Genomic DNA, 15,000 nt, shown 5'->3' on the forward strand with positions numbered 1-15,000 from the left:
TTGAGGAGATACTCATTGGGGCCCGGGGACCAGTCAACATGTCACACTACCTCTCTCTCTCTCTCTCTCTCTCTCTCTCTCTCTCTCTCTCTCTCTCTCTCTCTCTCTCTCTCTCTCTCTCTCTCTCTCTCTCTATCTCTCTCTCGCTCTCTCTCTTTCTCTCTCTCTCACTCTCTCTCTCTCACGCTCTCTCTCTCTCTCTCTTTCTCTCTCTCGTTCTCTCTCTCTTCTCTCTCTCTCTTTCTCTCTCTCTTTCTCTCTCTCCCTCTCTCTATCTCTCTCTTTCTCTTTATGTCTCCCTCTATTCTTGCTGCTGCCTCTCTATCCTCTGTCTTTCTCATTCCCCTTCTCTCTCTCTCTCTCTCTCTCTCTCGGTCACCGATTCACCGTCTCTCTTTCTCTCTTTCTTTGCTTCTGTCTATCTCTATCTCTATCTCTATCTCCTTCTCTCTATCTCTATCTCTCTATCACCTCTCTCTCTCTGTCTCTCTGTCGCTGTCTGTTTTTTATCTCACTATCATGTTCTTTCATTCCTGCCATCTCTCTCTCTCTCTCTCTCTCTCTCTCTCTCTCTCTCTCTCTCTCTCTCTCTCTCTCTCTCTCTCTCTCTCTCTCTCTCTCTCCTGTTCTTTCCCCGTCCCCAAGGCCCTGATCGTGTCTATTATTCACTGCTGTGAATATTTCATGTTGTCACCGCGGCCTCTGATTGGCTGCTTGGTGTGCAAGAGTCCCGTAAAAAGGCACGTTAACAGCACCCCGGGGCCCTCACCTCGCAGTCACAGTCACACTTTAAAAAAAAATAAAAATAAAACACACACACACACACACATGTGCATGCATGTACTGCATACACACACTTAGATACAAACATGAACATGCAGACAGATGCACATGCATGTGCACATGCGTGCATACACACTTGTGCACGCACACAGACACACACACAAACATGCGCACACGCACACACAGACACACACACACACACACACACACACACACACACTGCAACTGCATCTGCAGGCAGTGCTGCGCAGTTCCTGCCAGGTCTCAGTGATCTTCTGCTGTCAGGAAACCGACGCCACAAATCCTGGAGATAAAGTGACAGAGACAGCCCTCAGGACAGGATTGAATGACGGCCGAATCGAAAGAGAGAGAGGGAGAGAGAGATAGAGAGAGAGAGAGAGAGAGAGAGAGAGAGAGAGAGAGAGAGAGAGAGAGAGAGAGAGAGAGAGAGAGAGGGAGAGAGAGATAGAGAGAGAGAGAGAGAGAGAGAGAGAGAGAGAGAGAGTGTCATGTCTTGGAGTAGAGTGAACGTGGGTGTTCAGAAAAAGTGTCTGTGTGTGTGTGTGTGTGTGCGTGCGTGCGCGCGCGTGCGCGCGTGTGTACGTGCCTGCAAGCACGCTTACGTGTGCATGCGTTTGTGTGTGCCTGCGTACGTGTGTGTGTGTGTGCGTGCCTGCAAGCGCGCTTACACGTGGATGCGTGTGTGTGTGTGTCAGTGTGTGCGTGTGTGTCTTTCAAGGCAGCCCAGGTGTGTGTGTGTGTGTGTGTGACTGTGAAAGCTACTCGGTTACAGTGCCATAAAGGCCACATGCGTGGCGGGTTCCTGAAGAGAGCAGAAGGGTGACGAGTTTCGAGAGGTTCAGACGAGAGCATTAAGTGTTATGTCCTTGAAGACCTGCTGCGCGCCGCACACCTGCCTGCTGTGTGCTGCTTGGAAATACAGCTCGTGATATAATGAGATTTTTTTCCCTGTTTACACACAGTGTTGCCAGATTGGGCGGGTGCCCGCCCAATTGGGCTACTTGGGATGAGCGTCGGCGGGTAAAAACGGGAAAAATTGGCCATTTGGCGTTTTTTTCAGCCATTTTGGGCCCATAGAAGTCAATGTAGTTTGTTGAATTTGGGCGGAATTTAGGGCATTTTGGCGGTTTTTGAGAAGCTTTTGGGCGGGATTTGGTCAGACACATCTGGCAACACTGGTTACACAGGGTTCATATACAGTATGTGAACTGTGAGCGACATACTATAATGAAATAGATGATATTGGTCTCAGATTAAGCTTTTTCCTCATGATGATGTCTAATCTCACATAATGTTTATGGATGGAAAATGGAAAATTTGGATGGAAAATATGGAATTACCAAAGTTTGTAAAGCTTGTATCATACCTTATTTCAGGCTTGACATTTTTCAACCCCGAATAGATACAGCATAACAAATCATAACGTGTCTTTATAAATATACATCGATAACCGGTTAAGATTTAATGTAATTTTCTTTCAACTGTCCTTGGAGTCTCCAATCCTAATGTTTCTTCTTCTCTGTGTTTCTTTGCAGTGAGGGCGTCTTCAAGTGTCCCGAGGATCAGCTGCCCCTTGACTATGCCAAGGTAATGTGACCCAGCCCTCAAACATGTGCCAATGTCATCTGTTTATTATAACATTTGTCCTGTCCTTTATTCTTAATTTTTGGCTTCAAAAGTCCTCATGTTGTAGCTGATCATTTTATGGTATTACCACTTTCACCCTCCTTCACAAGCAAGTATAGTACGAACATACAGGTGTGAGACTTTAAGATGATTTAAGGAACTGAAAATCAATATCGCCGTCTGTATATCGTCTACGTTCAAATGAAACTGGAACAAAAGTCCAAATGGAACTGATCACATAGAATTGGTGAATTGGTGCGGATCTTTTCCACGCAGGGCACGGCACGTGTTTTCTCCTGACACGTGCCTGGGTAATAACTGTCTGTTATCCTCCCCTGTCATGGTTGTCATCCCCTAGTCTAGTCAAGGTCTCAGCCCCCTCTGCCCTCTCGGCTCTGGGGGTTATGTGTGACGGAGAGTCCAGGCTGCTAGCTGCTAGCCAAGTCGTGCCCTCCCTGTGACGCAACAGCTTCAGTGTTGCCACCAGTCAGGTCAAGAGTCAATGCAAGTACTTTCTGAGTTCCCGCAAATACGGGATCTCCTCCCACTTTGTTGGGAAGCAAACAATCATTAGCAAACCAAGGGAGGTCATTTTGGGAAATGTCGTTTGGGAAATGTTAATTGTTATGCTCTTGGTCAGACCAAGTATCGAACAGATTTGAAAGTCGATGATAATCAGGCTAGCTAGCTGCTAGCACGGCTCTCTCAGTCAGTCAGGGAAGCCAAGGGAGGAGTGGGGGACAAATGGGTCAGTAGTCCTGGGCCCAGAGAGAGAGAAGGGCCCCGGAATTGGCTCCCAATTCCATTGTACCATATGTATTGAGGGAGGGCCCTTTCAGATGATTTTGTCCTGGGACAGCCAAAGCGGTCAGTGGGCCTTAGGGTCACCAACAGCTTTGGCTAGGCCAGGGAAAAAATACATATAAAAGGGCCCCAAACCCAATGTAATGAGGATCCAATTCTGCCCCCCCCCCCCTTCTCTTATTGGGCCCAGGACAAGTGACCCCTTTGTCCCCAACTGTAAGCTTCCTTGGTGGCCCTGCTCTCTGTATTTGCTAGCCTGCTAGTGTGAGCCCGTGTAACAAAACAACCCCAGGCCTTCTCTGCCATCCACACCCCCACCCCCACCCGACTCCTCCTCAGAATGTCACATCCTTTTCCCAGTCAGGAGGATGACAGCACACGCAGCATCATTTAAACTTTTAAAAAAACAAAGACATGATGAGTGAATCATTTGACTTTTCTTTTACTCTTTTTTTTTCTTTTTTTAAATAAACGTCTGCCCTTTTTCTTCTCTGTCTGACCTGACAGCCGCCTTAAGGTGTCCCTCATCAGGGTAGTCAGTCACACGGTAAAATGTCACTGAGCAGCAAACTGAGCAGAAGATGTACACAGTTGGTGGCAGCCCTGACCCCTCGCAAAGTTATTTTTGTGTTTTCAACAGCCAGCGTTTTCTCCGTTTTTAAGGGTAGCTGATGAGCTGGAAGTAATATGAAGCCTCCTGGCTAGCCACAGACCCACCCGGCCACCATTTTTTCCCTTTCCTTTCCTTTTCTTTCCTTTCTTTCTTCCAAAATGGGGCTTTTTCATGGTTTAGAAAATACAGCAGGCTTGAGGTCAATCTGATAAAAGGCTTAGGAGAAGGGGAAAAGCACACACGCTGAAGACACACAAACTCACACACACACACAAACACACACACACACACACACACACACACACACACACACACACACACACACACACACACACACACACACACACTTGCAGATTTTCGACCAAGCAGACATGCACACACACACACACACACACACACACACACACACACACACACACACACACACACACACACACACACACACACACACACACACACACACACACACACACACACACACACACACACATTCAGAAAGGCTCACCAGTGCTTCCCTCTGCATCCTGGACTGCATCTGTTGGCCAGAGTACACATTGGTCTGTGAGGTCGCCACCAGTCATGTGCCCCCTCTTATTTCATTGGTGGAGAGAACTTATCTTTTTAATTAACTACTCTACCCGGCCAGCTTGGGTTTCATCCCATCTGTCTCTCTCTCTCTCTCTCCCTCTCTCTCTCTCTCTCTCTCTGTCTCTCTCTCTCTCTCTCTCTGAGTGCATTTATTCGGGTTACACAAAGAGCAAAGAAAGCCAAGCGAAAGTATACTAGATAGATAGACATTTGTGTTTGGAAGAGTAAGAAGAAATAATATCCCTGTCAGGCGTCTTGGCCGATCGGTGTGCCAGGGCCACAAGAATATGTGCAATTCATACGTACATACGATGGAAATTCTTCGCCAGCCATTCACAGACACACTGCTTTGACAGAAAGCACTCTGTTCAATTACGAGACACAGCATCCTCAGTTGTGTTCCCCCCACAGCTCATTCCGCATTATACATGCTGTTCCATAGTGAAGGACATACAGTAGGACCGGATGGATAGCAGTAGGGCTGCACGATTATGGGAAAAATCATAATCACGATTATTTTGGTCAAAATCATAATCACGGTTATTAATCACGATTATTGATTTTTGCAGATTTTTTAAAAAATTATAACAAGATGAAATATAACCAAGAATGAATTACATAAGGGACATATGAATTGTAATAATTATGTAAAGGCAATAGTATTATACATGCTATTCCATAGTGAAGGACATAGGACCGGATGGATAGCAGTAGGGCTGTAACAATACACTCAAGTCACGATTCGGTTCGCATCACGATTTCGATCCTATGGTTCGATACACCCAAGATTTTCTAAATTTACCTTTTAAAATGAATTAATTTGCTTTTTTGCTTTTGTTTTCTGAACAGAAGGGTAACAGAACTTTGAAAGGGTGTATCACGATACTGTCTTCTTGCACCACGATGCAGTATCGTGACTCTGCGTATCACGATTTCTCCGTTCGATACAATATCGTTACAGCCCTAGATAGCAGGCGACATTGATAACGCGCTCATTCATAGCACGTGCATTCATTGCACACATTGTGGTGTATTCCTCAAAAACCACCATTGTATGTGGACACGGCTGCAAAAAACATCCACAGAATGTTGTTGTTGCTGTATGTAATCTGAAATATTATTATCGATATCATTCTTGTGTGCCGTTTTATTGAACGCAAAGCCACAACGGCAGACTGCTGATGTTCATGCAAAAAAAAAAGCCATTGTTAATGAGGAATGCCTAGCGGCAGCCATGATGGAATGCAGAATAAAAAATCCGACATCAGTGGAAAAAGAATGTACATTGTACTGTATAAATGTATGAGTAATGCAGTTTATTTTTCGCCCCACTGAATGTCTCTGGGCTCGAATTAGCTCAATGAGATCTGACTGCAGTCTAGCTGTCGTACGGTACAGTACACGGCTAAGCATCATAGAGCAAGGTATAGACTCGTGCCATGAAGACTAGTTAGCAATGCATCCATCCCAGCACAAGGACTGGACAGCAAGGCAGCCAGGCAGGCTTGGTAGGCAGACAGGCAGGCAGGAAGGCAGGCAGGCAGACAAGCAGGCAGGCAGACAGGCAAGCAGTCAAGCAGGCAGGCAGGCAGGCAGCCAGCCAGCCAGCCAGCCAGCCAGCCAGGCAGGCAGGCAGGCAGGCAGGCAGGCAGGCAGGCAGGCAGGCAGGCAAGCAGGCAGACAAGGCAGGCAGGCAGCCAGGCAGCCAGGCAGGCAGGCAGGCAGGCAGGCAAGCAGGCAGACAAGGCAGGCAGGCAGGCAGGCAGGCAGGCAGGACGGCAGGCAGGCAGGCAGGCAGGCAGGCAGGCAGGCAGGCAGGCATGCAGGCAGGTCGGCAGGCAGGCAGGCAGGCAAGCAGGCAGGCAGGCAGGCAGGCAGGCAAGCAGGCAGGCAGGCAGGCAGGCAGGCAGCAAGGCAGGCAGGCAGGCAGCAAGGCAGGCAGGCAGGCAGGCAGGCAGGCAGGCAGCAAGGCAGGCAGGCAGGCAGGCAGGCAAGCAGGCAGGCAGGCAGGCAGGCAGGCAAGCAGGCAGGCAGGCAGGCAGGCAAGCAGGCAGGCAGGCAGACAGGCAAATAGGCAGGCAGGCAAGCAGACAGACAGGCAAGCAGGCAGACAGGCAGGCAGGTAGGTAAGCAGGCAGCAAGGCAGGCAGCAAGGCAGGCAGGCAGGCAGCCAGCCAGCCAGCCAGGCAGGCAGGACGGCAGACAGGCAAGCAGTCAAGCAGGCAGGCAGGCAGGCAGGAAGGCAGGCAGGCAGGCAGCAAGGCAGGCAGGCAGGCAGGCAGGCAGGCAGGCAGGCAGGCAGGCAGGCAGCAAGGCAGGCAGGCAGGCAGCAAGGCAGGCAGGCAGCAAGGCAGGCAGCAAGGCAGGCAGGCAGGCAGGCAGGCAGGCAGGCAGGCAGGCAGCAAGGCAGGCAGGCAGGCAGCAAGGCAGGGCAGGCAGGCAGGCAGGCAGGCAGGCAGGCAGCAAGGCAGGCAGGCAGGCAGGCAGGCAGGCAGGCAGCAAGGCAGGCAGGCAGGCAGGCAGGCAAGTGAAGTCACGCAACTGAGCTTGAGTCAACGGAGTGCTGGCTCACAGTTTCCTGCCTGCACGTGCACACGCTCACAGACGCACACACCACACACACAATTTATGCATTTACTGCAGGATCATTCCCATGTAAACACACGCACGCACGCACGCACGCACGCACGCACGCACGCACGCACGCACGCACACACACACGCACACACACACGCACACACGCACACACACTCACGCACAGGCTGTGCTTTGAAGAAGCAGCGGTGGTAGGACACCTGTCACAAAGCATTATTTACTGTGACGCTCCATGCCACCCACTCACAGCCCTCAGAATTACCCCCTGGTCTTACACACACACACACACACACACACACACACACACACACACACACACACACACACACACACCACTAGGGAATTAGCATTACCCCCAATGCATGCACACACAGTCACACACACACACACACACACACACACACACACACACACACACACACACACACACACACATACACACACACACACACACACACGCACAAACACACACAAACACACACACACACACGCACGCACGCACGCACACACACACACACACACACACACAAACACAGAGAGTGGATGTGTTTTTTGGCTTGGGCACAAGACTCTTTATGCAGTACCACCATTCTGGGCCGTCCATTGGGCTGTCAGTCTTTTGCTCTTAAACTACTTTAGCTAGTTTGCTTTCTGGTGGTTTTGTATACGTAGTAGGTGTGTTGACCTCCTTTCTGTTGTCGCAGGAGACGGGACTGAGCTTTTAACCCAGACTAGGTCAGACAGGACAGGACAGTAGGCTACTACTAACCCAGGCCAAAGGTCTCTGCTGTTCAGGACAAAGGCCACTGCTATCCCAGGCCAGGTCAGAGCTACCTAAGCCAGCGACCAGAAAGGCTAGCACCAACCCAGGCAAAGGGCTTAGAAAGGCCGGTATCAACCCAGGCAAAGGGTCAGAAGGTCAGCACCAACCCAGGCAAAGGGGCAGTAAGGCCGCTATCAACGCAGGCCAAGGGGCAGAAAGGAGGGCACCAACCCAGACCAAAGGGTCAGTAAGGCCAGCACCAACCCAGGCCAAAGGGTCAGTAAGGCCGCTATCAACCCAGGCCAAGGGGCAGAAAGGAGGGTACCAACCCAGGCCAAGGGGATAGAAAGGCCAGCAACAACCCAGGCCAAGGACCAGTAAGGCCGGTACCAACCCAGGCCAAAAGGGCAGTAAGGCCAGCACCAACCCAGGCCAAAGGGGCAGTAAGGCAGCTATCAACCCAGGCAAAGGGTCAGTAAGGCCGGTACCAACCCAGGCCAAGGCCAGGGGTCTCTGGATGAATCTCAGCATCTCTGAGCTGCTTACCTTTCTGATCCCCTCTGCCGCCGCCGCATTATTAAAAAGTCTTTATGCCGCCAGCTTCTCAGATCGCAGATTTTACCCCCACAGAAAACAATGCGTGTTTGTGTGAGTGTGTGTGTGGGTTTTTTTTTTCGTTTTTGTAGCAGGGGATTACTTTTCCTACTCACACACGCACACGTGACTATCCGGCAGCCGGGGGAAAATGTGCTGAATAAAAAGAGAGTATTGTAGGTATTGGTCTTGACCAGTTGTGGTATGAAGTCACTGCAGGGTCAGTAGTAGAAGCTTTCATGCATTGACCTTCGTTTGACCTTTGCATGACAGAACAGCCTATTTCCCCTCATACTATTTGTTTATTTGTAAGGGACAGATGCATAGCATGTAAGTTGAATAACAGCCAAACAGCAAGCATCATAGCATTCATAGCAAAAAGCTAGTTTTCAATGCCGTACTAGTTTCCAATGCCCGTATACTTCAGTATAAGGGTTAGATAAAGAAATACATGACTTTTCTGCGTTAAGTGATGTGATTTGCCTGATGTAAAACTAGCAGTGTATCGTTCGTATCAGCTGTGTGTGTGTGTGTGTGTTTGCGTCCTTGTTCCCACATCAATAATTGATGTACATATGGAGGTTGTCCATATGGGGCTGGGGGTTAAGGGGGCGTCGGCTTCTTGAGCCACTCATTGGCCTCTTAACCTTGGCCGAGAGTCCGTCTGCTACTGCTACTACTGCTACTGCTGCTACTACTGCTGCTACTGCTGCTACTACTGCTGCTACTGCTGCTGCTACTGCTGCTGCTGCTGCTACTGCTACTGCTACTGCTACTGCTACTGCTACTGCTGCTGCTTACTAGCCTGTTCAAAATGAAGCTTTTGCACACCTCTGTAGTTGGACAGGTGCGTAGGATATTATCCCAGTGGGGTTGTCATTCAAGTTTAAAGAAATCCTGCACACTGTTGATTCCACCAACAAACTTCAAGTTTGTTAGTGGAATGAATAGTGTGCAGGATTTCTTTGTAAGATGTTTCTCATCTTGACCAGTAACATCAGCCTCAGTGTGATGTGCGGTGACTTTGTGACTTTGTGGTCAAAATACCCTGCACACTTGACCTAATATGAGGGTCGTTTCTTCCACCACCTTGCAAAGAAGGCAATGAAAGATTTGTTAAGTATTTGCCATCGTAGTTCAGCTGTAGCTAATTGTGCACAATGGAACTGTCGGTTGCCGGAATAAGACTCCTGTATCGTGTATCGTTAGCTTCCAAGGCTGATATAACCTTGGAATGTCTTAGTCAGCGAACACTCGGCACTAGATCTAAAGTGAGGGTTACATCTGTTAACTCTTGTAGAGTAGACAGGCCTGGATTGGCCATCTGGCATAGTGGCAATTTCTCGGTGTGCCACGCACCCTCATAGGCCCCTTTTTTCAGAAATGTATTCTTTTTTTTTTCATTTCTGACAATAGGAGCCCACGAGGGTGCGGGGCCCACCGGTGAGTCAGTTCTGCGCCGCTAATTATGAGGGGCCCCTTTAAGCCAAAAGTGCCCGAGCCCTATTTCTCCCCCAGACCAACCCTGAGAGCAGACAATGAAAGCTGTGTAAGGTTGGCTTGGCGTCCTGCTCCAGGGTTAGTTAGCTAACAGTAGACACTGAACTGCCAATGATGGAATAGGACATAAGGGCTCTGGGAATAGATGGCATCGTCTTGGATGGTCATCGCTGTCAGACTCAGACACTGCCACACAAGAGAAGAGTCGTGTTCCCTCCAGACAGCACTGTTCCAAATGTTCCTCCATGATACATTCACCTTTAGAGTGTGACGTAACATTGGAGCATCTTAGTCAGTGAAACCTAGATACCTAGGACCTTACGTAAGGTAAGGGTCACCTCGAAAGATTGCAGACTCTAACTAGCTCTAGATAGTAGTACACTTGGAACTGCCACTGACTGAATAGGACATGAGAGATCCTCAAGTTAATGTTAGTGTCTTGGATGGTCAAATCACTGTCACACACGAGTCATGTTGCTTCCAGACAGCACTGTTCCAAATGTTCCCCTTGATCTGCACCTTTATAGTGTGATCTTAGTCAGCGAGTGGAGCCTAGAAGATGCTCGACCTTACGTAAGGGTCACCATGTAAGGGTGGTGTCGCTGTCCAGTTCTTGTCAGTACACGTTGAACTACCAATGCCTGAATAGGACATTAGACATCCCAGAGTCTGTGCTAGTGTCTTGGATGGCCAAATCACTTCTACACAAGAGTCATGTTGCTTTCACTTTCATGATGCGTCCCGATAGCACTGTTCCAAATGTTACCCTTGATGTCTTCACCTTTACATGTGATGTAACATTGGAGCATCTTAGTCTGTGAACCCTGATACTCAATCTTATGCAAGGGTTACCATGTTAAGTTGGCATCCCATTCCAAGCCAGATGTTGCTTGTGGTACACTTGAACTGCCCATGACTGAATAGGACACGACGAGAGATCCGTGTCGAGGTGATGTCTGTGTCCTTGATGGTCACATCACTGCCACAGTGTTTCCATTGGCACAGTGTACACGGGTTAGAGTTGTCTTTTAGAGTGCACAGTCTTAGACAATACAAACCGGAGATGGAGACCTACAGAGAGAGAGAGAGAAAGAGAGAGAGAGAGAGAGAGAGAGAGAGAGAGAGAGAGAAAGAGAGAGAAAGAGAGAGAAAGAGAAGATACCCTGAATGAGAGAATGGATTCCACTCAGGGTTATCGCGTGGCTTGAACACATTTAACTGTGGCGAATGTACAGTACTGATTTATAAACCCAAGAGACATCTTGCCACTAGACTGTATCTCCCCCTCCCGCTTCCATCTGCAATCCGGTCTCGCTCCTGCCCAGGGCCGCTGCCAAGGATTTGGAGACCCTAAGCACAGCTGGTCAGGAGGCCCCACTCATAATTAATTAATTAATTATTATTAATAATAATAATAATAATAATAATAATGATTATCTACTAACAAATAAATATATGTTTTGTAATGTGATTCAATATTTTTTTCATGACGATTTTCAGTCAATCTCAATTTAAGAGGCCCACATTTTGGGGGCAAAGTGGTTGGTGCCCCCAAGCACTCGCTGGTGCCCTAAGCACTCTGCGTACTCTGCTTATGTCTAGCGCCGGGCCTGCTCTTGCCTCCTGCCTTATCTCAGTGCTGGAGTGTGGTGGGTGGGGATTTGATATGATTGGATTGAGACTTTCTCTCTCGCTCTTCTTTCCCACAGATGACAGTGAATTATGGGAGCGGAGGGGATGTACAGTACTGTGCCCATCTCTTCTTATAGGATTATAATCTCTCCCAACGACGAGCCCATCATTGTTTTCTTTTCCTATTTCTGTCCCTGGTGACCCTAGCTCACCCAAACACCATGTTTAGATTTTCAAATAGCTTTGCTAACCCAACGACTGTACGCAGGGCTGAAAGATGTCACGCAATGGTGCCTGACATCAGGCGTCCATGGGACAGTAAGCTATATGCAATATTTGCTAAAAGAAAATCTGAACATTTGAACATTTAACATGGCTTGGCAAGTTCGTGCATGTACTGTAGGTTCTTACTTTGCTGTTAGCCTGGTCTTAGCCCTCCATGAGATTTCACTCAGTCAGTTATTATTTCTGTAACATGAGAGTTTGGTTAGATCAAGTTACTTAGTGGTAAAAAATGTACAAGTAGCTACCTCTCCCTGCTAAACTACCTCGCAGCAAACTAATTATTTATCACATCACATCACTGGCTTTAGGTGAATGTAGCATTTAGTCATAGTCATAACTTTTGGACACAACATCCAACTTCCTCTGAGGCATGTCATTATTTCTAGGCTTCTTCTACTAGACTTATTTCTAGGTCTACTTCTCACTGCTAAGCTAGCATTACCTTGGCCTGTAGCCTATAGCAGACTATTGCTGTGTCTCAGATTGCACACTTGTGCACTTCGGGCACTATGTTTCAGTGCGTAACTCTAATACGGAGTACGCACTGAAACATAGTGCCTGAACTGAAGTGCACAAGTGTGCCATCTGAGACGCACCACATTTCTACTATATCAGCTTTATCCGACTGGTCTGAGAACAGTGACCCACTGACTGGTTGCCATGGCACGCTCAATGGAGGCCCCTCGCTCTGGACCTTAAACACTGCTGAGCGCAGCTCTTAGCAAACGCAAGATAAATCACCTGATTGAAAGCTACAAACCCGCTGCAGTTAGCTGCAGAAAACCTGATACAGAGTCGCTATACAGTATGCGCTAAGCCACAAGAAGCTGGTGTTTTTGTTTCGGTGCTGTAGAAATAACCAAGGTGTTTTTAGAGCACCGCCCCTCTAAAAATATTGTACCAGTGTGTTGGAAATAGAACTGCGTAAGGGTTTAATGTCTGTTTTTTAGTAAAAAGTAGATATTTTTGTAGTAGCCTGTGACATTTAAATGGGCAGGGTCCACCGGCACCCACAATGGTGACTTCTCATCTTAGCATTACTGTGGGTGATTGAGAGCTAAAAAAAAAACACTTAACAATGTGTTTATTTGTATATTTTGTGTGTGTGTCTGTGTGTGTGCGTGTGTGTGTGTATGTGCGTGCGTGTATGTGTATGTGTGTGTGTGTGTGTGTGTGTGTGTGTGTGTGTGTGTGTGTGTGTGTGTGTGTGTGTGTGTGTGTGTGTGTGTGTGTGTGTGTGATACAGATCTATCCGGACCCCGAGCTGGAGCAGCAGATTCTGGCGCTGCCCATCCGTTGTATCCACAGTGAGGAGGGCTGTCGCTGGAGTGGCCCCATGAAACAGCTGCAGGTCAGTCTACAGGGGGGGACCTGGAGGCCACACAGACACACACACGTAGACACACTCACACACATGTAGACACACACACACACATGTAGACACACACACACACATGTAGACACACACACACACACACATGTAGACACACACACACACATGTAGACACACACACACACACACACACACACACACACACACACACACACACACACACACACACACACACACACACAGACACACACACACACACACACACACACATGTAGACACACACACATGCAGGCACGCATGCTCACACACATTTGACTTCTTTATTTGCGCCCACACAGATATACAGTAGACACACACGCACACACACACACAGATGACGACACACACACATACACGCATGCACACATAATTGAAAGTATGTGTCAATTGCCAATGCCAGCGCGACTGGACTGTGAAAAAATCTAAAAAGCAGCATGACAAAACATTTTTAAAAGTCATTATGTCGCTCCGTTTCAAATCAGCTAGTACACATCAACACACAGTATACAGTAAGATACAGTGCACAGCAAGAGTTGCAGTAGGAGGCTTGTGCTGTCATAGCAGCTGTACAGCATAGCAGCTGTAGGCCTCCCTCAGGCTCCAGGGGTGCAGGATGATGGGCTGTGCTTCTCTTATTTGGAAATGTATTATTTGCTTGCTGGGTTCCACTTGTCTTTCACTGCCTTTGTTCATTCTCTCTTTCTTTGATTTGGTTCACTTTTGTTGTATTGTTCTTACTCCTTTCTTTCTTTTTTTCTTCTCTTTTATGTCCCTCTTTCTTTCTTTGTTTCTTCTTTCTTTCTTTCTTTCTTTCTTTCTTTCTTTCTTTCTTTTCTTTCCCCCTTTTTTCTTTCTTTCTTTCTTTCTTTCTTTCTTTCTTTCTTTCTTTCTTTCTTTCTCTCTTGCTTTCTTTTGTTTGTTGGTTTGTTTTTGTATTTCTTTTTGTTTTTGTCGCCATTGTTTGTTTGTTTGTTTGTTTGTCTGTTTGTTTTCTTGTCCTCACTGCTGGGGTTGTTTCCCTTCAAATCTTCTTTGTTTTGCCAAAAGCTGTCTTCCTCTCCTCTCCTCCTCTCCTCCCTTGCTCTCCGTGTAATCTGTTTTCAGGCAGCTCTCCTCATCTGACACCATTTAGTTTGTGGCATCTTTTACACTTGTATAACGTCTTTAGAAAATACAATGTGACGTGAATCAAGCAAAGCTAAACAAGGAATTCAATGCTAAGTGTACACAGTAGCTTGAACAAAATTGACACTTGGAATCGTAGGCTATTTGCTACAGTGCGTCAATATACAATAAAATGGCATTTTGATTGGTTGGTTGTTGATTATGTGTTCATATAGATTTTATCATAAGCACTAAATCATTCAAAAGTCACAAAATCAGTCACACAGTGAGATGTTCTTCTCAATATATCTGATTCAATAAGAAACACTTCCCAGGCTTTCTTTGGTTAAATCTGGTTTCACTTGCAGGATGCGGGACAGACAGTTGTTTACGAGAGCATTTAGGTCACCAAAGTGACGTAGAAAGTAAAGTATCCCAGGACTGTCTTTCTCTCCCTCCCTCTTTCCTCACGCTTGCTTGCTCCCCATGTCCCTCTCAGCTACTTCTCCACCTGTGCGTTTAATGTGCTACCCTGCCGTGACTAATTTCTACTGGTATAGTAATGTAATAATGATAAAAAAATCTCTCTTTCTCATCATCCCTCAGAGTCAATTCTCCCACTGTGTGTTTAACATGCCCCCCTTGCTCCAACTGCTAAAGAGACTGATAACTTCTGTTTATGTAATACATTATTAAATAATAAAATCGAGAAGAATAATA

General features: G+C 47.4%; 1 protein-coding gene across 1 annotated transcript in view; it reads left to right on the forward strand.

The window, feature by feature from the left end:
* The window catches only part of traf4a (tnf receptor-associated factor 4a), a 95,040-nt gene that overhangs the window by 62,596 nt on the left and 17,444 nt on the right, over nt 1-15,000 (forward strand). The window contains exons 2-3 of the mRNA XM_063205859.1: nt 2,340-2,391; nt 13,051-13,155. Coding sequence (XP_063061929.1) covers nt 2,340-2,391; nt 13,051-13,155 — 157 coding nt within the window. The remainder of the gene's footprint in view (nt 1-2,339; nt 2,392-13,050; nt 13,156-15,000) is intronic.

The sequence above is a fragment of the Engraulis encrasicolus genome, chromosome 8 (assembly GCF_034702125.1).
Source record: "Engraulis encrasicolus isolate BLACKSEA-1 chromosome 8, IST_EnEncr_1.0, whole genome shotgun sequence".
In the NCBI taxonomy this organism is placed as follows: domain Eukaryota; kingdom Metazoa; phylum Chordata; class Actinopteri; order Clupeiformes; family Engraulidae; genus Engraulis; species Engraulis encrasicolus.